The sequence below is a fragment of the Lissotriton vulgaris genome, chromosome 5, assembly GCF_964263255.1.
Source record: "Lissotriton vulgaris chromosome 5, aLisVul1.2, whole genome shotgun sequence".
Lineage (NCBI taxonomy): Eukaryota > Metazoa > Chordata > Amphibia > Caudata > Salamandridae > Lissotriton > Lissotriton vulgaris.
Genome location: NC_141693.1, coordinates 40,629,951 through 40,652,157, shown reverse-complemented (window position 1 = coordinate 40,652,157; position 22,207 = coordinate 40,629,951). Strand labels below are relative to the sequence as shown.

Genomic DNA, 22,207 nt, shown 5'->3' with positions numbered 1-22,207 from the left:
AGATCTCCTCTTCCAGTATGGGTTCTTCTAGCTCAGCCGCACAGACCGGTGGCAGCGGGGTCCCTTCGTAGTCAGCAAGGACATACAGGGAGGAATAGTATGCAACAAAGGCATCCTGCTTGGCTCTTTCAGTAGTGGCACAGGTGCCATCCTGCCGTTGTTCATTGGCTATATGGGCTCTAGCCGTTCGAGCCCGCAGTCTACCAGCCAGGAGGCGCCCTACCTTGACCCCACCCTCGTAGTAGTTTTGTTTTAGTGCTAGCAGAGCGCGCTCCGCCTTGTTGGTGCGCAGTGTTTGGAGTTGTCCCCTAAGGCTGGCAAGGGTTCTCCTAGACGCCTGAGAGGGACAATCTCTGTCTCGGGTCTCCGCCTGTTTAATCTCGCTCGTTAAGTCGTTCTCTAGTTTAAATGCCTCTCGTCTTCTCGCTACCGCCAGGGAGGTAAGGTGGCCTCGGATAGTGGCCTTGAAGGCATCCCAGACTGTCGGGAAGGGCGTTTCCGAGTTGTCGTTAACGGCGAAGTACGAGTCTATGGTTTCCCGTATGTTGGCAACATCTTCCGGGTCCCGAAGGATGCTCGGAGGGAGGGTCCATCGCCGCTCCCGAGGGGTGTGGGCCAGCGGGTCTTGTAGTAGGAGTTCCATATGCGCATGATCCGATAGCGAGATATCTGAGATGGCGGCCTTCAGCATATCTCGAGTCACGTCAAGGGAGGTAAAGAGATAGTCGATACGTGAGTACGTTCTATGAGAGTGCGAATAAAAGGTGTAGTCTCGGAATCCCGGGTTATGGTAGCGCCACGTGTCAACGAGCCCTAGGTCTGTGATCTGTGCCCTAAGAGCAGAGGACATCGCGCCCGTGCCTTTAAACGCAGCCCCCGCACGGTCCAGCTCCGGATCCCACACTAGATTGAAGTCCCCTCCCAGTATCGTATGCGAGTCGCCAGCCCTAAACTGGTCTCGCAGGAGCGTTTGGAGGTATTTATCTTGCGACTGGTTGGGTGCATATACACAACCCAGGGTGAACTGTGTGCCCCCCAACTGTACCGTGGCCCGGAGGAAGCACCCATCATTACTCTTGTAGGGTTTAGCAGGTCCCCGCTTAAAGCCAGCTCTACACAGGATAGCCACCCCGCCGTTTTAGTGTCAGCTGATGCCCAGAATTGTGTGGGGTACCTAGGGTGCGCCATGCGACTAATGTCCCCCCGCATAAGGTGTGTCTCCTGGAGAAAGATGATGTCAGGGGAGTGATGAAGAAGATAGCGCCATATCTGATTCCGCTTATTGGGGGAGTTAAGTCCTTTGACATTGAGCGACAGGATCTTTAGGGGAGTGGGAATGGTCGGCGTCATGGCACTAAGGGGGTCGAGGCCGCTCTATCGCCCAGTGCCCACCACCCACAGCGGTTAGGGCAGTGCCCTCCTCCCTTCACCTCAGCTGCGCTGGCACCTGTGACAACCACCAGACCACCACACTACACGGATAGAATAGGGGCCAGGAGAAGGGATAGCGCAGGCGAGAAGTAGGAAAAGTAGAAAAAGTAGGAAAATAGAGAGTACTTAGAAAGAGTATAACTGCAACAGGCCAACAGGGCCACAGTACAATGTCCCAGGTACCGGGCATCCTCTTCCCGAGGGTTTGGATGATCACAGGAATGTCACTTCCTATGGGACAAAGTGGGGGGCGGTTTTCTGGAGGGAAGAATCCTGATCGTCCCGCTGCCCGTCTGCCCCGCTGCCTCGGGCAAGTTCGGGGGCAGCAAGAACTGTGACCTCTCAAAGGTAGATACGTCATGTCTAGAGATTCAAATGGCATCAGGGCCCAGTAGGGAGGGTCTGATCACCAAGGGAGAGGGACGTCGCGTCTGGCCCCCTCGGTTTCTCTAGAGGGGGCGGTAGTGCCCCTTGAAGGAGGATTTGGGCCCCCTTCATCGCTGGTAGCATGGCAAGTCCGTCTTCAGTGACTGGATAGCCCCGTACAGCTGCATGGCAGATCCATCCTCTGGGGCATGTGCCCTCCTTGCGTTCAGGGCGGATGGATTCAGAGGAGTTGCCGGGGTGCACGGATCATCTTACTGCGTTGAAGGGGGCATCCTTCTCTGTGGTAGGTGTAGAGGACTGTTAACTAGGAGAGTGTCAGCCGTGTCCTCGCCAATCAGTGACTATCTGAAGTCAGGGGCTGGTCCTCCCTTTCGGTCTCAGAGGTGTGGGGCTGTGAGGCCTGTTCCCCGCGGTCACCTTCAAGAGAGCGGATGTGCGCTATAATGTCTTGCTTGGCCTGAGATGTGGAGCAGCCATCCACCGGGGGGGTTCGACGACGTCGGCGCACCGAGGTCCATTCCGGTCGGGAAGGGGCCCTTTCCTGATGGTGAGAGCGGAAGGGGCTGTGCTCCGGGGACTCCGACATGTTGAGCACTTGGGCCTCCTCGGGATAGGACCGGATGGCCCTGCGTTTGTCCTCCCAACGAAAGATGAGGGCAAAGGGGTATCCCCACTGGTAGGGAATGTTGAGGGCCCGCAGTCGCTCAGTCACCGGACGGAAGACTTTCCTCCTGTGTAGCGTGTTGGGGGCCAGATCCTGGAAGATCTGGATCTTGTGTCCTCCATAGCGCAGGTCCGGTTTGTCCCTCGCCGTCTTCAGTATGGCCTCCTTCTCTGTAAAATAGTGCAGTCTGGTTACGATGTCAGGTAGGAGGCCTGCCTTGTTTCCTGCCCCAAAGACTCGGTGGGCATAGTCTAGGAGTGGCGGGGAGGCGTCATCTTTGCCCCACACCCCGTGCAGGAGTTGGGCCACATAGGCCATGGCGTCAGTCCCCTCCTCTCCGAGTGGTACACCCCGTATACGGAGGTTATTGCGACGTCCCCTATTTTCAAGGTCCTCCTGCTTGACCTGGAGCTCGATGTTTTGTTCCTCCAGGGCCGCCACTCTCTGCCACAGCTGCTCCAGGTCTTCCGTGTGGGTGTCGACAACTTTCTCAAGGCCATCGATCCTATCGCCCAGGTCGGTCACCTCCTTCCGCAGCTCTTTGACACACAAGTGTACCTCCGATCTCAGGGAGCCAATTTCGGATTTCAAGTCGGTCATGAATGAGGACATAAAAGCCTGGGTCACCGGGGGGGAGTCGGCGGGCGGCCGTGGCGTTCCTCCAGATGATGGTGGCGTGCCCACTTTGCCCCACATGGTGGCCACCGACATGCCCTTGGTCGCCGCCACCGGCGGGTCTGTCTTACCCCCTCTGCCACGGGTCATCGCCAGCTCCGAGTGTAAGGCACCGTCACCTAGTGCGTCGCCCTCAGCCGTGGGTGCGGACCTCTGTAGTCGCTACAGCAGCGTGGGGTTGAGCGATTCGCCACCAGTGGCCTCTTGCCCTCTCAAGCGTCGTCTCTATTGAGGATCCCCTTAGTCCGATATGTGGAGTACAGGCCACGTCCCCAGGGGTCTTGAGGGTGCCTCAGCGCGCATAGGATCCGTCGTGAGTGATGGACCCCACTCTCAATCAGAGGCGCTGCACTGACCTCCCTTATAGAGAATGAGGGCACCCCCGTGGGCATGCAAGGTGCCCCCCAGCTCCCCGACCGCTAGTGGCTTACGTCTCCCAAACGTCAGGAGAACCGCGTTCCAGTCCGCCCGGGCTGCTTGAGTAGGTGGAGGGGTACTCACGCGTTGCCAGGCAGTCCTTCCGTCTGTATCCAGGGAGGGAGGGAGAAGCACACAGTCCCCCTCTGTAGCCCCCAGGCGATGTCGTCCGCTTCAGGGTGTGGGTCCAGCACAAATCTGCAGGTATGGGTGGCAAAGGTGTGTTGCGAGCAGGGGTAGGGCTAGTGTGAGTCTCCCCAGGCCGCAGTGCCCAGCTGTGGCGCTCCCTCGTGCTCGGTGCCCTCCCACTAAGTGGCTGTCACTCACCGGGGCCCCGATAGTCAGTTAGGCCAGGTCCCAGGGCCGAAGGCGCCAAGCAGTGGATCAAAAATGGCGGGCAGAGTCAGGGGTCCCCCACGGGCAAGGGGGAGGGCATCCTAGCTGCTCCCTCTGCCCCCTAGATGCCAACTCGATGCCAACGGGGGACAGCATGGTCAGGTGGGATGACCTCCACAGCATCAGGTCTCGCAGCTGTGGGCGCCTGGCGAGGGGGCAAGATGGCGGTCAGCACCGCTGTGAGGCCCGTATGTAGCAGGGTGCATCCGTCTGCAGACGGGGGAGGGAGACTCAGGGAGGGCAGCTCACCAGAGGTTTCCTGCGGCAGCCAGAGGGATCAGAGCAGGGCCTCGCAGTGACAGGTCCGTCGGCGGCTTCTCCGGGCGCGGCCGTCTGACTCCGCCGAAGCGGGGGCCTCTCGTGATGGTCGTGCCCGGGTGGTCGCAGCGCCTCCGTGCGGGGGTTGTCCCCGCATCGACAGCCGCGTCCCCTCTGCCCGTCGGACCCCCGACAGCAAGTCGTCCCCAGGGGGGTCCGTTGTAGGCGGTTCACTGGCGTCCTCCGCTACCTCCTCGATGTCAGGGGTCGGCCGCATGGTCAGCAGGGCCAGGCGTCTTGGTGGCAGACCCGGCAGCAAGATGGTGGCCAGAGGTTGGTCGCGGAGCTTCCAGGTCTCCGGCAGTTCCCAACAGGGTCTCCCACGCCCGGGACACTCTCCGAGGATCTCATTGCAGACAGGGCTCACCTCGTAGGGGGGGCGGGGGCCCAAAATAGCCCCCGAACTCCGCTTACTGAAGCTTATGATGCAGCAAGGCGACGGAGCTCGCTCAGAACGCGTCCGCTCACATCGCTGCCTCGGCCACGCCCCCACAAATGATATTTGTGAATGATATAATTCATCAAACTACTTGTCTTGGTCTAGCTAAGATAAAAGACTTAAATAAACCTTCTATTCCAAAGCCAACACCTGACAGTAATAGCACTACAGATGTCAAGATAGACGTATCCCATATTTTACACCAAAACCGAACACATCCTGATTGGAAAAAATGGTTGATCTGGCCCACAGACACAAATAACTGTCAAGATAGAAACCTGAACAAAACACAGGGGTTCAAAATGACCAGGCCAGACCCAAGATACTCCCAGAGACAACATCCAGGGATAGTTACAACATACAGTGTAGGGAAACTATGCCTTGAGTGGCTACAGAAATCCACACTGGCAGAAATTAAGCAACACTTGACTTTACTTAAAGACGGTGCTGACTTGTGTGATTTCATACTGGGACCACACAAACAGCGTCAAAAACGTTTCATATACGCCGGTATATACCCTGCTTACAACGAGGCTTGGAAAGTAACACAAATTGAAACAGCAGAAAAAATACTAGAAATTGATCGTATTAATTTGGAAAAATCACTTTCTGTAGTGGACAATGGGTTAATGACTCTGTCCTCCAGAATATATTCACTGGACAGCATTGTATCATCTGCTATTGATATAATAGAGCAGGGCTTGCTAATGTTACAACATGGTTAGTCCCAATTGCGTTCTATTGTACAGCTTGGCTGGACGTTGCAAAATCTGCGTTCAGGCTACGTGCCATGGCATTTAATCAACACAACATCATTATTCTCAATCTTTAACCTTACTGATAAACAAATCAGCTTGGCACAAAAAGGAGCGGACTTTACGATTCTGAGCATTGAAAAACTTGAGAGATTACCATTGACAATGTCAGAAAGACCTGTCATTGAATGGATAATACACGGAACAATCACAATTCCGATAACAACTTTCCAGTTTAAATATTGCCAAGAGTATATACCAGCAGGCCTGTATGAAAAGTTGGGTAAAGGATACATCAAATCAACCTGGGATTTACCTTACACACACAAATGTTATAGTGAAGGAAAAAAGGAGGTATTCCTTAGTGGTACACTTCTGTGTCAAGGTATTAACTTGCATGGAGCCTGCGAAGGGTCTTCAAATAACCTTTCATGTCACCTGCGTGGCACTCCTGCAAAACAGATAGAGCCGTTTTTCAGACAGCTTTCCAAAGGCAGCTACGTTCTAATAAGTGACCACAGCTGTTGTGGAATGGTGCCAGGAAATCCCTATCTCGTAACCGTTAGCTCCAGGGTCATTTGCTGTATGCAAGTATTGTATCCACACAGCAATCCAGACATGGAGGCTGCGTTGTGGCCTTATTTGAATATCTCTTCCATTCGAATTGATACTTTAAGCAGAATGAAGTCTATTCTTTTACAGACAACTGTGCCTTTAACCTCGTCCAAAGAGACGTATGATCTGCAAGTTGCAAGGACAGCGGCAGAGATACATTCCTTATTATCAACAAATTGCCCCATCCATTTTGTAGAAATGTTAAGTCAAATCTTAAACATGTTAGATACCAGTGGCATCACACATGTATTTAAGACAGTTTTTTCGGGACTGTTAACACCCTTTGAAACAGTTCTGGGCCTCTTTCTGAATTTTGTCCATTCTGTCTTTGGCGGCCTACCTCTACTTTTGGGACTCGTAGCAGGAATTTTATTTTTGATCCTTCTGCTTCGATATGGCAAGCCAAGCCGCAGACAAGACTAACGCAACAATGGGAGAAACGATCCTAGCTATACACTACCGGGACCGCATCACTAAAGTCCTCGGATTAGCCCGGCTAAGAGATATGAATACGACCTGGTTTCTTTCATTCAGACCAATCTGGCAAGATTGCATCTTACCTGTGCTTCGATGTATGTTATGCGGAGAAGAATGCGTGTTGGACGTCTGTCTTACACTACCATCAGCAGTACCAATGGATATAGATACCTTGCTAGGTCCGGTAACGACTCATGCATCGTGTTGTCCCCAGCGGTTACCTATTCTGATGACGGCATTCGTTGAGACTTCACCACTACGAGTATGTGGCAGTGGAGTACAAGATGAGAGCAGCACCACACAGGTACAACCTTCTGTGAGCATTGCTGATCCTGACATCGATGATAGCAATCATTCTCACACATGCACTGTTTCGGAATTTTCAAACTTGGTCGAACTTTCACCTGATGTTGTAGACCAATTTTTTGCGAGTCTGTCTGATATGATGTTCTCTTCAGTCAACGAGAATCACTTTTAAAAACAATGAGCACACAGCGTTCCCTGAACACTGAATTTGGCCTTCGGTTTTGATAAACACAGCCACTGAAAACATTTGGAACTATTTTTCCCCTGAAAGCGAAATTAATTTTTTTCACTTCCAAAATATTTACCCTTTTCTGGCACATGTACTCTGCTTAAAGTAAAACTATTCTTAAAGAACAGAGCTTCTATTTTTAGGATACTAGAGACAATATTTTACCTCAGCCTCTAGCATATATACAGTATCTTGTATAAATATGTGATGAAATGGTCTCGAATTCTTTTCTGTATTCAGAGCCATTTCATGTGTAATTTTCGCAATTCATTCAGCTGATATATATATGCATTTTAACTGAATGATACCACTGCTTGAAAAGCGTACAGTACAAATACTCATTTTCGTGTATTTACCATATACCATTTCAAATGCCATTTATGTATTTTGGGGTGGGTTGGAAAACACACATGCATCGTTATATGGTTACTATTGCTTAGTTTTAGTAATGATGGACATTAAATCGTGGAGTGGGTGTTGTATTTCTATCTAGGACCCTAATTCGATATTCCCGATTTATGCCCTTATGTGGCTATAACAAACAATATCCTTATAAAGGCATAAGAATCATATCCATATTTAGTAATAGCCCATGCAGTCCAAATACGGCAAGGCTACTCCCCTAGACTCCTAGAAAGTACAATGCGTTCTTTAAACAAACCAAGCCTCCAGCAGCCCGGGAAATCCCCCTGCTTTTGTTTTTAGTTGAACAAGAACTCTTGGAGTCCAGAAAGAACTGTTAGTTCTTAGTGACGCCTTATGTCCAACCTTACGTCAAACCCGGCACCTTTCAGGTATAAATATACCAACGCTGCCTTAAGCAAACACACAGTGGTTTGGAGCAGAGCGGCTATCTACTTGCCCGAGAGCCCAGCTGATGCGAGAGCCCACGGAAGCCGTCCCTCCCCTTTGACGCACTGAGAAAGACGCTGTCTTTTTCTCCAGCCGAGAAAATCCAGCTCCGGTGTTTCCAGCCATCCTTGCGGGTCGCTGGGAGATCGAGTCCTGAAGAGAGAGATACAAGACCTCCCACATTCTATTACCAAGGTACGGAGCTGACTAAACCCTTAAGAGAATTCTTGATTCAGATTCTTGGCAAAACCAACTTAACTTAAACTGCTACTTACTTACTCCTTCCCACGTATTAGGCTTAGGTCAGGTACAACGGGGTAGGTGTATTTAGAAGCACCAGTTGAGTACGTTAGTCAATGTTTTATGTATGTATATATTTTATCCATTTTAAAGTATCATATGAAACCATATCGATGCTTTTACAGTATTATTTCATAATACTACTTTTACTGTACGCACTTTACTTCATGTTAAGTATTGCAATTGTGGCAATTCATTTCTCTTGCATGGGAAAGAAGACTGCTCAATAAATAACACCTTTTATTGAAAACGCCCGTCTCTCTATTTCTCTGCACTCTGGTGAAACTAAGTACGCACGATTGACTGAGTAAAATAGCAGTCTATTGTTTTCACACGACTCTAGAGATATACTCTTATTCTGAGGGAGCAAAGTTGTTATGTTATATGGTTGTCAGAAGCTAATCTTTTCTTGTCTAAGTCCGGAGAGTTAACTCTTTCCTGAACAATCGAGAAAATTACTTTCTAGTGACCTCTGAGCTAGCTGGCAAAACTAATTAAGTCTAATATAGTCAGTAGAGACCTAGTTGACCTCAGTCCTACGTCTACACTGCTGTTTATATTATTCCAATGCGCAGAGCCTATTGGGAATATAGGAACTACACTACAAGCTTGTGTCCTGGTATGCATGCCTGCCTCATTACCCTTCCCATAAGTATTGCCCAACCCAGTTTTTTTGTCTGGGATACTTCTTAGTCCCATCGGGACAAGAGGTAAAGCATCAGGCCAGTCCAGTGGGGTGGATGCACACACCTTTCACAGTCTTGACTTGATCGTGCCATTTATCTTTTCTACCACTCCAGAAGCCTCTGGACGGTATGCACAATGCAGCTTTTGTTCAACTTTAAATGCTTCACAAATCAATTGAATTATTTTATTATTAAAGTGAGACACTCTATCTGATTCAATAGTTACTGGGAAACCATAATGAGGAATGAGTTCCCTTCATAGGAGTCTGGCCTCTGTCAAACTGTCTTTTCGTCTGGTTGGGTATGCTTCCACCCACTTTGAAAATAAACAGACTATAACACGTATATATTTCAGTCCTCGGCAAGCAGGTAGCTGAATAAAATTGATTTGGAGTCTTATCAATGGGCCTTCTGCCTTTCCAATTTTTCCGGTATAAACTACTGTTTTCCCTCCTGGATCCATTTGTTGACATGTCAAGCATCTCTGGCAAAGACTCTCTGCAACATGCCTGAACTTTGCATTAAAACAGTCTTGTCTGAAATGTCTAACCATAGCATCTCTGCCTATGTGAGTGTCTCCATGATACATCCTAGCCATGGGTGCAAGCATACAATCTGGCATCACTGGTCTGCCATCCAAATAGACACACACCATCTTCACCTATTCTCTGACAACCTACTTTCTCCCACTCCTCTTTTTATTTTAATTCACTTGCCTCTTTTAGGTCTTTTCCTTCCTCCCATCTTCCTATACCTCCAAGTAGCATTACGATTACCTGCTGTCACATGATCATATCCTGACTGGTGAGCAGCACATTTGACCACTGCCACTTCTTTCGGTAATTTAATTGCCTCTAGATATTCTCTCACAAAATTTAAATTTTTAATAGGGGATTCTGAAGAAGTCATGAATCCCCTCTGCATCCATAGCTGGCCGAAGTCGTGCACAACCCCGTAACCATACTGACTATCAGTGTAAATGGTTACTTTCCAATTTTTCCCAATTTTGCATGCTTTAATTAAAGCAATCAATTTGTCTTCTTGTGCAGACCAGACTCCTGGTAAATAGGATGCTTTGACTACTCCAGCCACTGTACACACAGCATAATCAGCACTCAATCCTCCTTCCTCATGGCACATACATAAACCAGCTACAAAAAGTTCATGTTCTGCATTCTGCATGGGCTCTTCTTGTATATCTGGACGATGTTTAGTACTAAGCTCTGTCACATCAATACACTCATGTTCGACTTCATCTTTCACCTCTTCGTGATATTGATCAGGCAGCAATGTAGCTGGGTTTAGAGCAGTACACTTGACCATGGTCACATTTTCAGCGCCTAGTTTGATCCTTTCATATTGTGTTAATCGACTAGGGGTAAGATATTGAGTTTGAGTTCTTGTCAATAGAATTACCACCGCATGAGGGACATACACCTTAACAGGGTGTCCCATCACTATTGATTCACTTTGCTCCAAACTCACGCATGTTGCAGCCATAGCTTTTAAGCAACCTGGCAATGCGGATGCTACGGGGTCCAAAGTAGCAGAAAAATATGCCACAGGGTGTTGCATTAGGCTATGTCTCTGAGGAAGGACTGAAAGTGCGCAGTTATCTCTCTCGTAGCATAACAATGCAAATTATTTCGAGTAGTCTTGCTTACCTAAAGCAGGTGCTTCACATAGACAATTCTGTAATTTCACAAAAGCTTCCATGCTTTCGTCATCCCATTATATTGGGTCTTTTGCTCGTTTCTTGGTCATTTGTATCAAGGGTTTAGCCAATAATAAAAATCCCACAATCCACTGCTTGCGGAATCCTACAACTCAGAGAAACATCCTTATTTCTTTTTTATTTTGTGGTGATTTGTCTTATTATTCTTACTCTTTCTGTATTTACTTTTCTAACTCCTCTTTCTATTTGGTGTCCTAAATACTTCACTGAATTTTTGCAAAACTGTAACTTTTCTGGTGATACTTTATACCACCCTTTTGCCAGATGGTTCAGTAAGGCAAATGAGTCAGTGACACAGTCACTTTGTGTTTTTGATGCGACCAGTAGGTCATCAATATATTGCACCAAATGAGATTCTCTGGGCAACACCATTGATTCGAGACATCTTTTCAATATTTTGTTAACCTGAAGGACTGTCAGTGTACCCTTGAGGAACACGATTCCAAACAGACATGCTCTTCAAATTTAAATGAAAATAAAAACTGACTGTCAGGATTCAATGGAATGGAGAAAAAGGCATGGCATAAATCAAATACAGTAAACCATCCTGCTGCCCTTGGTATCTGATATAAAATCACTGCTTGATTTGGCACAACAGGACAACATGGTTTTGACAATTTTATTTACCTTTCTCAGATCTTGACCCACTTCATATTTTCCATTAGGTTTTTTTTATACCAATCATGTGTGAGTTACAAGGACTACTCATTATTTTTCTCAGAATGCCTTGTTCGACTAATCGAATAATTTCTGCTGCAATACCAACTTTAATTTCTGGACTCATCTTGTATTGTTGGGTATTTGGGTAAACTGCACCTTCTTTCACAGTCATTTTTACTGTATTTACATTGGCTATTAACCGTACTTCCTTTCCAGTGAAATCTCACACTTCAGGATTCACAGTGTCTTTGACCTCATCTGGTAGCTCGTTTTTGTCATCATGGAATACATTTCATTTACTTCTGTTCCTTGTTTCGCTAGCATGATTTTGCAAACTCTGTCTTCATCTGGGGTCTGCATTGCAACCCCATCTGGTGTGCAGAAAATCATTAAACTCATTTTGCGCAATAAATCTCTTCCTAGTAAATTGACGGGACTTGAGTTGCACACTACAAATTTGTGAATTTCTTTGAAATTGCCAATCAATACCTCCATTGGTTTTGTAATAGGGGTCCAGATGTGCTTATTAGAAATGCCCACTACTTTGATAGATTCTCCCAAGAGGGGTAGGTTTGGGATGTCTGCTGTTCTCACAGTAGAACGGCTAGCACGAGTGTCCAACAAAAAGGTGATATCATTCCCTTCAACCTTGTTATCTATATATGGACCTGACTGATCTACCAGCAAGGATGCACCGAGTACGCACTCCGCTTCCTCCCCTCTCACGCACCGTCATTGACTTTCACTATTGAAATAGGAATCCTGCAAAAGAAACTGTGGTGTTACGAAATTTTTCCTACCACTTCCTTCCTGGAATCCGGTGTCCACACTTTACTTGGCTTGACTCACCAAATTTGGCATAGAGGCAGGTGACAATTGACTCTGTGGATTTATAACCTGCTGCGGTTGACTCATTATCACCTCATTCTGCTTCTGTGGATTTAAATTTAGATTTTGATGTTATTCTGTATGGTTTTACACTTGTTTTTCCAATGCCCCAATTTTCCACCCCCGTGACAGGGAAACGTTTTCTTTGCCTTTTCCCTGCTCATTCGCCTTCTCGGTTTACCCCCACTATTTTCATCTTGTCCCTGCCCTTTTCCTCGATTTCCTGCCTGATTATTTATCTGGAGTTCTTGTTCTGCTCATTTGACTTGAGCCCACATTACTTTCTCTTCTAAATTCTTTCGTCTGTTAAAAATCTCATCTCCACAGTACTTTGCGTACTTAAGAATCTCATCTATAGGCTTCGCTTGCCAACACAGCATATGCTGTTTAATCATTTGAGATATATCTAATCTTAACCAGACACAAATCGGTACACGAAATGAGTCATGTCTTTGTTTTCAATACTCTCGAATCCGCTGTACTGTTTAAATACCTGCAAGAGGCGTTCATAATATGCATGCACAGACTCATCTTTCTCCTGAGTTGTTCTATCTATCTTTACCCAAACTGTTTCTTTTGGGTGAATTTTCCCCTTCAGAAATGTAATCACCTGGTATTATTTTTTCATTACTTCTTCTGATAGAACTCCAGTCTTTTCATCCCTAGGGTACTCATCATTTGGCCAATATGCAGTAATTTTACATTCTGTCCACAAATCGGCAGGTACAACTATAGCAAACAGGCCATCCAAATCTTTTTAAAAAACCTTTGAAACCTTCACAAACGATTCCACTGGCTTCTCTTTCAACTTTGGAAAATTATTTGTAAGAGACAAAAGATCCTGTCCGGACCAAGGAACATGCACATATCCCTTTCCTGGGACTTCTCTCATTGGGTATAATCTTTCAAATTGTTCTGTTTCTTTCATTAAATACTAAGGTGTTGACCAGATTGTCTGTGCCTCTTCTTTTTTCTTTGTCCATCTTGTTTTCCACCTATCTAAATCTCCCGATTTCTGTAACAGCGTCAACAATTCTTTTATCTGTAACTTCCTTCCTGACACTTTCATGTTTACCAAATCTTTATCAGAAAATTCTGCTCTATAGGGTTTCTGTAATACATTAGACCTCCCTATGTCAATTCCCATTTCTGAAGCCAAATTCATTAACTTTTCATCAAATATTTTTGTATTTTGGGCGATGCTTCTGCATATGAACAATAACTCTTCTTCACTAAAGGTGTTTAATCTATCTAATTCCACATTCACAGCTATCATTTCTTCCAGTTCCACTCTTAATTTAAAAATGTCTAATATTTTTGGTTGGGGTTTTGGTCTATTTCTTGCGTCCACCTTTCTATTTCTTCTGGGGTTACTATTGTGGCACTTTTTGTTCCTGTGGATGTCTCTATTCTCACTTCTTTTGAACAACCTGGCGTAACTCTTCTGGGAGAATCGTCTATTTGCCCTCTTATTGATAAATCCATTAATGAAATTACAGATTTACATTCACTAACTTCATCACCAACTGTTATGTTTTCTTTTCTAGGTTGCGTGATTGGTGTAGTCATGACAGGTGGTTTAGGACAACTTAGCTTGTCCCCACATAAGGGAACAACAGGACCTATAGTTACCGGTATTGTCAATGCTCCAAGGGGCGTCTTTAACTGAGTTATTTTCTGTTTTAAATCACTTCTGTTCTTATTTATTGCTTCCTTTTCTTTTTCTTGAAGTACCCTTTCAATTTTAGTCTCATGAACAACGTGTGGAATCAAAGGTGTTTTCAAAATCGGGGCACAAGGGACAGTTCTATTTGTTTCTTCTTGGAAAGATGGAGGATTTTTCATTCATATGTCTTCTAAATAATCATCTTCTGAATCTCTGCTTCCTATCATTAAATGTTTAGTTTTCTCTGTGCATTTACTTCCTGTCTGTTCTTCAGTTAATACAGGATATAATCCTTCCGCCACCATAGCTTGTCTCCATTGTTTCATCTGGCTATCTCGGGTTTCTCGAGGAAATTTGGGATAAAATGTACTAAGGTTTCTATCACTTCGTAATCTATCACGCTCAAATGTTTCCATTTCCCATTCCTCTAAGGCCTCGTACTGGGTCATTCTAGGTCTTGGGTTTAACTCATTCATACGAGTTCGTAAATTATGTAAAACTCTCCCATTAAAGGTTCCAAACTCAGGAAATGCTAGCACTTCATCATCTTTTGTATATTCTATCCAATTTTCTAGCCATACACGGGTATGATAGCCTCTCTCCATCATGATTTATGATGCGGGCATTTTCGGGGGAGGGATGAGAATTCCTTCTCTAGTATTAATAGATTTAACCTTTTTAAAATAATTTTTGATTTTCTACATAAAGGACATTTTTCTTTTTTCTCCGTACTTTGCGGGCTTGTGCTGGTTAAGATACTGTTTGTAAGCAAAAACCTTAAATATTCTATCTGGATGAGTCCCCATTTATGTTGGATCGTACATACAAACTCCGCTATCTATTATTATTACCAGGGCTTCTATTTTGATGACTAATCAAATGTTTGCTTTTACTCTAATGCTTCTCCAATACCAGTGTGTCTTTTATTTCTGGTGTCCAATCAACTTCTAGTTTGCTTATTCACCCAACCAATGCCTGCGCTACTTTTCTGTGATGTCAATATCACTCCTCACTACTGACCTCTGCTATACAACTTCGCATCAGCAACACGCCAGCCGTCTCGACCAATCCCAGCGAGGCTCTTTGTGACTACAGTACAGCACCCGCAACTGACATAAAACATTCGCTACTTTGCCTGATTCCACTAAATTCAAAGTATAGACAGTTTCTTTCATTACGTGTAAAACTTTCAACGTACTCTTCACATACTATGAGTAAAACATCTTCTGCTTACTCTTCACTCAAGCATCAAAGAACCTGCTACTCCTTCAGTATTACCCTTTCTATGTGATATAAGACCAAAGTTTCACCAGCGAACTCCTTTGCTACCAATCACTCTCACGTTTAAAGAAAAATAATCCCTAAATTAGTGCTTCTAGTTTTGCGTACCTTTCCACACTTTCCTAATCAAGGCAAGTAACCTCACGTCAGTATGGCTTCCATTTACCACCCGCTATTCAATATTCCCGGGAATTTCCAGACAACATGTAACAAACATGCGGATGTGGTTAATACATAAATCAATAATTCAATACACACACATTCTACCTAACTAACTAAACCCTAACCATAGCTCTGCTACAAAGGCGTGAGATTACCAGCTCAGGTTAAATATAAACTACCAATACTCACCTGGTGATCCAAGGTAGATCAGGACAAATAGACAATATTATGATTGAGTCACATAAGAAATTCCCAGAGTCGATAGTTTTTTTGTGATATTTTTCTGCTGATAAGAAAACTCCTGAATAGAAGATTATTCCAAAAAGGTAGCCAACATGTGTTACCCCCCTTTACATGGCCATCCGGCCTGGGGAATCATCAGGGCGTTTGTACATATAAGGTCAATGTCCGTCCTGGCAGTTCCGGGTAAGGGTCCTACAACTATAGTCACGGCGTGAGTGCCTGGCAAATATGAGTCTCAGCACCCAAAGTCAGAGCCCGCCTTTTCTCAATACTCACCTGGGCCCATACGCATTCATACAATGAGGTAGTATTTTTCGCTGCAATCAGTTTGAATATACCTGTGTGCTGACTTTACCTTTACCAAGTCTTACCATCCCTATCTCCTTGAATCTTATTTCCTCTGGTCAATAGATCTGGGTGTTAGAAGAATAGCCAGAAATAACATTAAACTTTGTTCTTCGAATAATCACAGACTCAATTGAGTTTTAAAAGTTTTATCTAGTCAATAATTTTATGAGTGAGTACCGATATAGGTTACACACAAACTTCAGGAAGAAATCAATCAGATCAATGTAAGGCTTAGTTAAAATATCATGATGACAGTACCTGGAAAGGGAGGAAATAGAGAGCAGTACAAGGACATACAACACAGAATTATATTTACCTAGAATGATGTGACTACTAACCCCTGGCCATGGAGCTGGATAGAGACCTCTGATACAAACAGGAGACCAAGGTTCAGGACAGGTTCAGGACAGGATAGGTGACCTCTTCTAAGTGAAATGCCAGTGTCGCACCCCTCTCTGGCACTACTCTCTTTGATTTTCCCCTTCCTCGAATGCGCCTCCTCTATCTTCTTCTGCGACTTCTCCCTAAGTGATGGGATTCTTCTTAGGCAGTATCTTGATTTCTTTGGCTGTCAGACAGCGTCTTTGACCTCTGCAGCATCTGCCATTAGCATAGAGTCTTCTGTGACAAGTCTCTCAAGGCATTTGTGCGACTAGCTAAATAACCTACCTCTGTTATATTATTCTACGTGTATGTACCACCCTCCAATGTTTCAATATTGTGTAAACCCCTACTTCTGATTGGGCAAGGAGATGGGGAGAGGTCATCACACCATACTAATGTACTGCCTCTTCTTTAGTTCATTGTTCAATATTCCCGCCCCTTAATTTTACTTTCCCAAGCTTTATTCCCACCCGCATTTCACATTGATTTGTACATTGTATACAACATTTATTCAATTTGCTTCCTTTGGTAGGGTCAAGAGGTAATGTTCTCAGGCGCTTCTTGTCAGAGCGTCCTTGGCTGAGTTTCAATTGTGGCATCACTATTCCGGACGGGTTTGGGTGCACATGGGCACAATGGGACGCGGAAGGGTTTTCAGGCATCATCCAGGCCCAAATATGAACTAGTAATAAAGTCAAAGAAAAACATGTTGATATACAGAAATAAATGAATGCACTGTATACCAGTTATCGTTACTATTTTTCCATTTACTTATTTAATTTTTCCCATTAGCAATATTAATAAAACGTGTGTGTTTAGTTTTAAGCCTAGCCTGTGCATTATCATGTGAGTTTCAAGCAGCCATATTGACAGCTATTGTGCAACTGCAAAGTTTCCCCCCCAAAAGCAAAAGTACGTCATACTACGTAGATGCAGTGGACGCATGCGCAGAGAATTCCCATGTTTTCGGCGGCCATCTTTAGTCACTCGGGTTACTTGTTAGTAAACACGCATGCAATCTTCAACTAGATCCTATATATATCTAAAGTGTAATGCAACATTAGTATTTACGAACATATTGATTACAGTGTTATAGGTTATTCTATAGGATTGCTTCCAAGTAAGTTTCTTTATTTACGAAACCTTGCTCCATCTGTAACAAAACAGAGTAATCCTCACATTTATGATTGGCACTGATATAAACATATAATTCATTTTTCTCGAGGCCAATTATTCCGTCACTAGAGTAACAAGTATCCCCCTGTCAGAGCCATGGGCCAAGCAGGAGTTACTGGGCCCAACTGTGGGGGCTCCGGTAAGTCTTTCACCTGTAGCCCAGGTGGGCTGTGGTCAGCTATCATCGAGATCCTCACATGGCAGTTGCCTGGAGAATTCTCAATGCTACTCCGATGCTGGGTAAGTTCTTTGGTACCTCCCACAGGTGGGGAGGGTGGAGATCCTGGTATTGTGTTACTTGTAGCTTTGAAGTTACTTCTGCTTTTGAAATACAGCATTTTCTAGTAATGTTTTGAAAAGGTGGTGTTTTTTTCAACTTTAGCCGAACCTCCACTGACCCCACCCTCACCCCCACACTGACCCCACCCCCTCTGGTGTGGCCCTTCTTCCACAAACCACACTGTAAGTTTGTCCAATGAGAGAAAGTTAGTGAGTTTCCATGCTTTAAGTCCAGCTAGGGGGTGACTTACCTGTGCCACAGGCCGTGTGGGGGGACATGGCACACAGGGATGTGTGCCATGTCGACCCTTCAGTTTGGTCTTCACCATAACATGTAGCCTGCAATGGCAATATATGGGTGTTAAGGTGAGGGGTCTCTGAGGTTAAATATATAACAAAAGGAGGGAGGGAGAGGGAAAGTGGATTCGGTCTCCCCTGGTAAATCACATAAACAAAATGGAATCCACTCTGGTAGTGGTAGTGGTCCCCACAGTGGTGGGAAGCACACAGTGTTGTTTTGAATACCCCTCACACACCAACAGGCCCCTTGGTGTCATGCTTCATCATTGGGGTCTTCACACCCCTCTACGGGATGCGGCGTGCTACGACTCACAACTACGTAGGAGCACTTTAAAGTGTACTATGTGTTGGTGTGTGTGAGAAAGATAGGTGTGAGTGGTGAGGTAGTGAAATGTGATGCTTAAAAGATACCTGGCTCGTAGGTAGAAAAATAAAATGTATTAAGTCCTCGGCTGGTATCGTTAAAAGGGGTGCAGAGTGAGGTTGTTACTGTGTATTAGGGTACATCAACCTCAGAAAGTGCGTCGACATGTTTCGGAGTATGAAAACTTCTTCTTCAAGACGAGGATATGCACAGCTCTCCTCATGGCCTCTAGGAACTTCCTGAAGAAACGGGACAGGCTGCTCTGGGACACCCCACCTATCGCTGCAATTACACTCTGGTAGCTGCCAGAGGCAAGCAGGTTTAGGCTACAGAGCACCTGCACATGGGGTGGGATGGCATGCGCCCTTGGGGTTGGGTGGTCCAACAGTGGGTGCAGGTCCCTGATCAGGTCCAGGATGGTGTGGGGGTGTAGCCTGTACCTTTGTAGGATCTCTGCCTCAGTCAGTTGGAATAGGGTGATCCTCTGCCTGTAGACCTGCTCCTCCCTTCTCCAGACCCTCTCTCCTTCTACCTGTAGCCATAGCCGCCTCGCTATCACGTAGAATGCCGCCATTCTGGTCAAACTGTTGCATTTTGGGCCTTTTTTTATAGCCTGCACCTGGTTACCACCTGCTTTCAATCCATGGTAAATACCGACTCTTAAATACCGAATTTCATGCAAATCCGTAATTTAGAGGTTACCTACATCTCAATAGTCATTTTTTCCACTTCTTAGTTACCGATTCGGTACATTTACCGATTCAGTAATTTTACCATTTCGGTAAATTTACCGATTTGGTAAAATTACTGAATCAGTAAATTTACCGAATCTGTACATTTTTTGCCACCTACATCTCGATTTCCAAATACCGGTCGGTAACCGACCGGTATTTGGTTATGTACATCTGGCCCTTAGTCTTGTAATGACTGGCTTATTGCCCCCATGTGTAGGGGATAAGGAATCTATATTCAGTCCTGGTCAGGCTGACTAACAAATATACATTCAGCAGCCTGGGTGCCCTATGCTGCAGTTCATTATACACCAGTGACCCAGTCATAGCATGGGCCCTTCTTTACAAGCCACAGCTGTCTGGAATACCTCACTCACTCAGAGAAACACATGACATATCTGCTGCTTCCTCCTTCCCCTAGACCCTTGAGGGATATACCAACATGTGAGGCATCACCCCTAATTTCCATCATTGGGAGGGGCACTTCCTTTCTCCTGGTCTCATACCCAAAAGCTTTCTGTCCAGCTGCTCTGGGGTAGGACATAATGACCCAATTGAGAGGTTGCATCTGATATTGGGTCTGTCTCTGCTGACTTCTCTCTGTGGTCTGCATTTTACATCAGATGAAGATAGCAGGGACCCGGTCCTTGCTTTGCACCATCCCAGAAGAGTATGGGAAAGGTTTCGCTGCCTGCAGCTCATCTGCAAGCTCCTCACTCATTCCCTGACAGTAAACTTGAGTACCTATGTCCTCTCACACAAGAACCACTCACTTCGCTGCATGAGCACACCACAAAGATCACTGCAGGCTCAGTCACCCTGGAACATGCCCATTGCATAGCTGAGTACCTCAACTTTCCTTCCTGAGTACAGGTGCACTGAACCTTCATCAAGGGCTGGCTGTTGGGGCCTCAGGGACCTGCAACAAAGGCGCATCTGCTGTGATCACACTGAGCTTTACACACACATTCTGCTGGGAAGATGGCCCTGTGTCAGCGGAGCATTACTCTGCACAGTCAGTCAGTAACTGTTATTGGTGGCCTGCATCGGATTTATGGTCCAGAGCCCAAGGCAAGGACATATAATCATTGCAGGGGACAGTAACAAGCAGCACTGCCTAGTACCCATGTCAGTGATACCTGCAACGTGTGGATGTGCCAATTGTGTCCCCCCCTTTCCAAATCTTAGTAAACCTGGTCGAGTTGGGATCAGCACCTGTTCATTTTCATGCGACCTGGGACTCGAATTCAAATTCTCCAAGTTAATGCATGAACTTTAAACAAAACTAGTTGGTAACAGGGAGCAGGGACATCTCTAAAGCACAAAAAGACAGGTGTATGGCCCAACAAGATACGGCCTCGGGCCTTAGGTCACATAAATAACTTGACAAAGCCAGGTCATTTCAGAGACTGAACAAGTAATCATTTGGAGCAAAGATGCCAGCTCCATGATGCTCTCTATATTCGAAGCTGGGCTTGTTTCACAAACCATTGAGCTGAGACAATTAATACTATAATCAAAAGCATATTTAGGCAAGAGGATAATTTGTTTGCAATTATAAGAAGCATTTTGCCTTTCCTCTGAATTTGTTTTTCTTTTTCAGGTTACAAGAATGATTGCGAGTCAGAGGGTGTATCTCCTTCCACGAAATTAATTTGCTCTCCCAAGGGAATCTCCTTCTATATGGACAACGGCAACTACTGGAGCTCAACGCCGGATGCGATCCGAGGAAACAAACAGATAGACGACTCCTGCTGGTTCCAGGTGTGCCTGCTGGACTGTGGGAGAGCGCACATCACCGACCACGATGGCGCATTCCTGAGTCTGGATTTAAATAGCCGGCTCATCAAGCCCTTGAAAGAGAAGGATGGACCCAACTCTGAATTTAATGTTCAATATAAAAAGGGAAACGTACTTTTCCGGACGTCGAATGGATTGTTTATGTGTGAAAGTGGAAACACTTTAAAGGCTTTAAAGGGTGAAAACGATTACGACAATACGTGCTTTTTTAACCTGATCGAAGCTCATACCCTAAAGATTTAAAGGGGTTTCAACACACCCATCCTGAGATTATTGAATAATGTTCCAATCAAAAATAAATAAACACATTGGCTTTATTGTCAGGCAAATACGTTACAAGCAACAGAGATGTTGATGAATAAGTGTGCAATCTGTAAAGTATTGAGATTTCAATGTACACCACATAATAGAATGTTACCATAAAAGAAAATTAAGCATCTGCACATTTGATGTCACATTTTTGATTTTTGTCTTTGGTTAATCGAGCTATTTTATATTGACTCTAGCTTTCTCTTTTTGCAACTTCAATACTAAACAAACGTAGCACAAAATACTGTATCTGTTTGCTTCCTGAATGTGCTAATTTGAAAGAATGTTCAAGTAGTGTCCTACTGTGATGATGAATAAAATTAATGCAATTAAATATAAAAAAGGTGGACTATATTGATATTTCTTTTCTCTGGTATGTATTCCTTTAGTTTGGATCACTGTTCTACTGTTCTATCAGATGTAGGGGCTGTGGGCAATGCCTACAAATAACATGACTTTATCAAGCTAAGGAGTTAGGTCCATATCGGGCATGGGGTAGGCTGGACCTTATTATTAATGAAAAACAACAATTTGCCTCCACCACCCTTATTTATAATTCCTCTTACTTATAAAGGTCGACCAACAAAATGTTTAGTTTGACCTGGTACTTTTATTTATACCATTCTGTTTTATTTTTTCTTTTGAAAAACTTTTTTTTGGTTTATTAAGGCAGAAAAATTGGAAAATACTGTACATTCATATATTTACACTAATATACAAAAACACTTTGTAGACATCAATTTACATTGCATATAAACACTAAATTAAAAAATACAAAAATACATCACAAAAAGGACATTCAAAAAGGCCTTTCAATTGTTTAATGAAATGGATGCAAATCGTTTTTATTCTAGGTTCGGCAGTTCAGTGCTGAACCAAACGTCTTCCATCAAAGAGCTGATTTCAGTAACTGCTCTCTTCGCCTTGTTTTGTT

General features: G+C 45.0%; 1 protein-coding gene across 1 annotated transcript in view; it reads left to right on the top strand.

Annotated features, from left to right (window-relative positions):
• LOC147710075 (butyrophilin subfamily 3 member A2-like) overlaps positions 1 to 21,619 on the top strand; it is a 136,493-nt gene extending 114,874 nt beyond the window's left edge. The window contains exon 4 of the mRNA XM_086919936.1: positions 20,768 to 21,619. Within this exon, the coding sequence (XP_086776062.1) occupies positions 20,768 to 21,207 (440 nt within the window). The 3' untranslated portion in view covers positions 21,208 to 21,619. The remainder of the gene's footprint in view (positions 1 to 20,767) is intronic.
• The last annotated feature ends 588 nt before the right edge of the window (positions 21,620 to 22,207 follow it).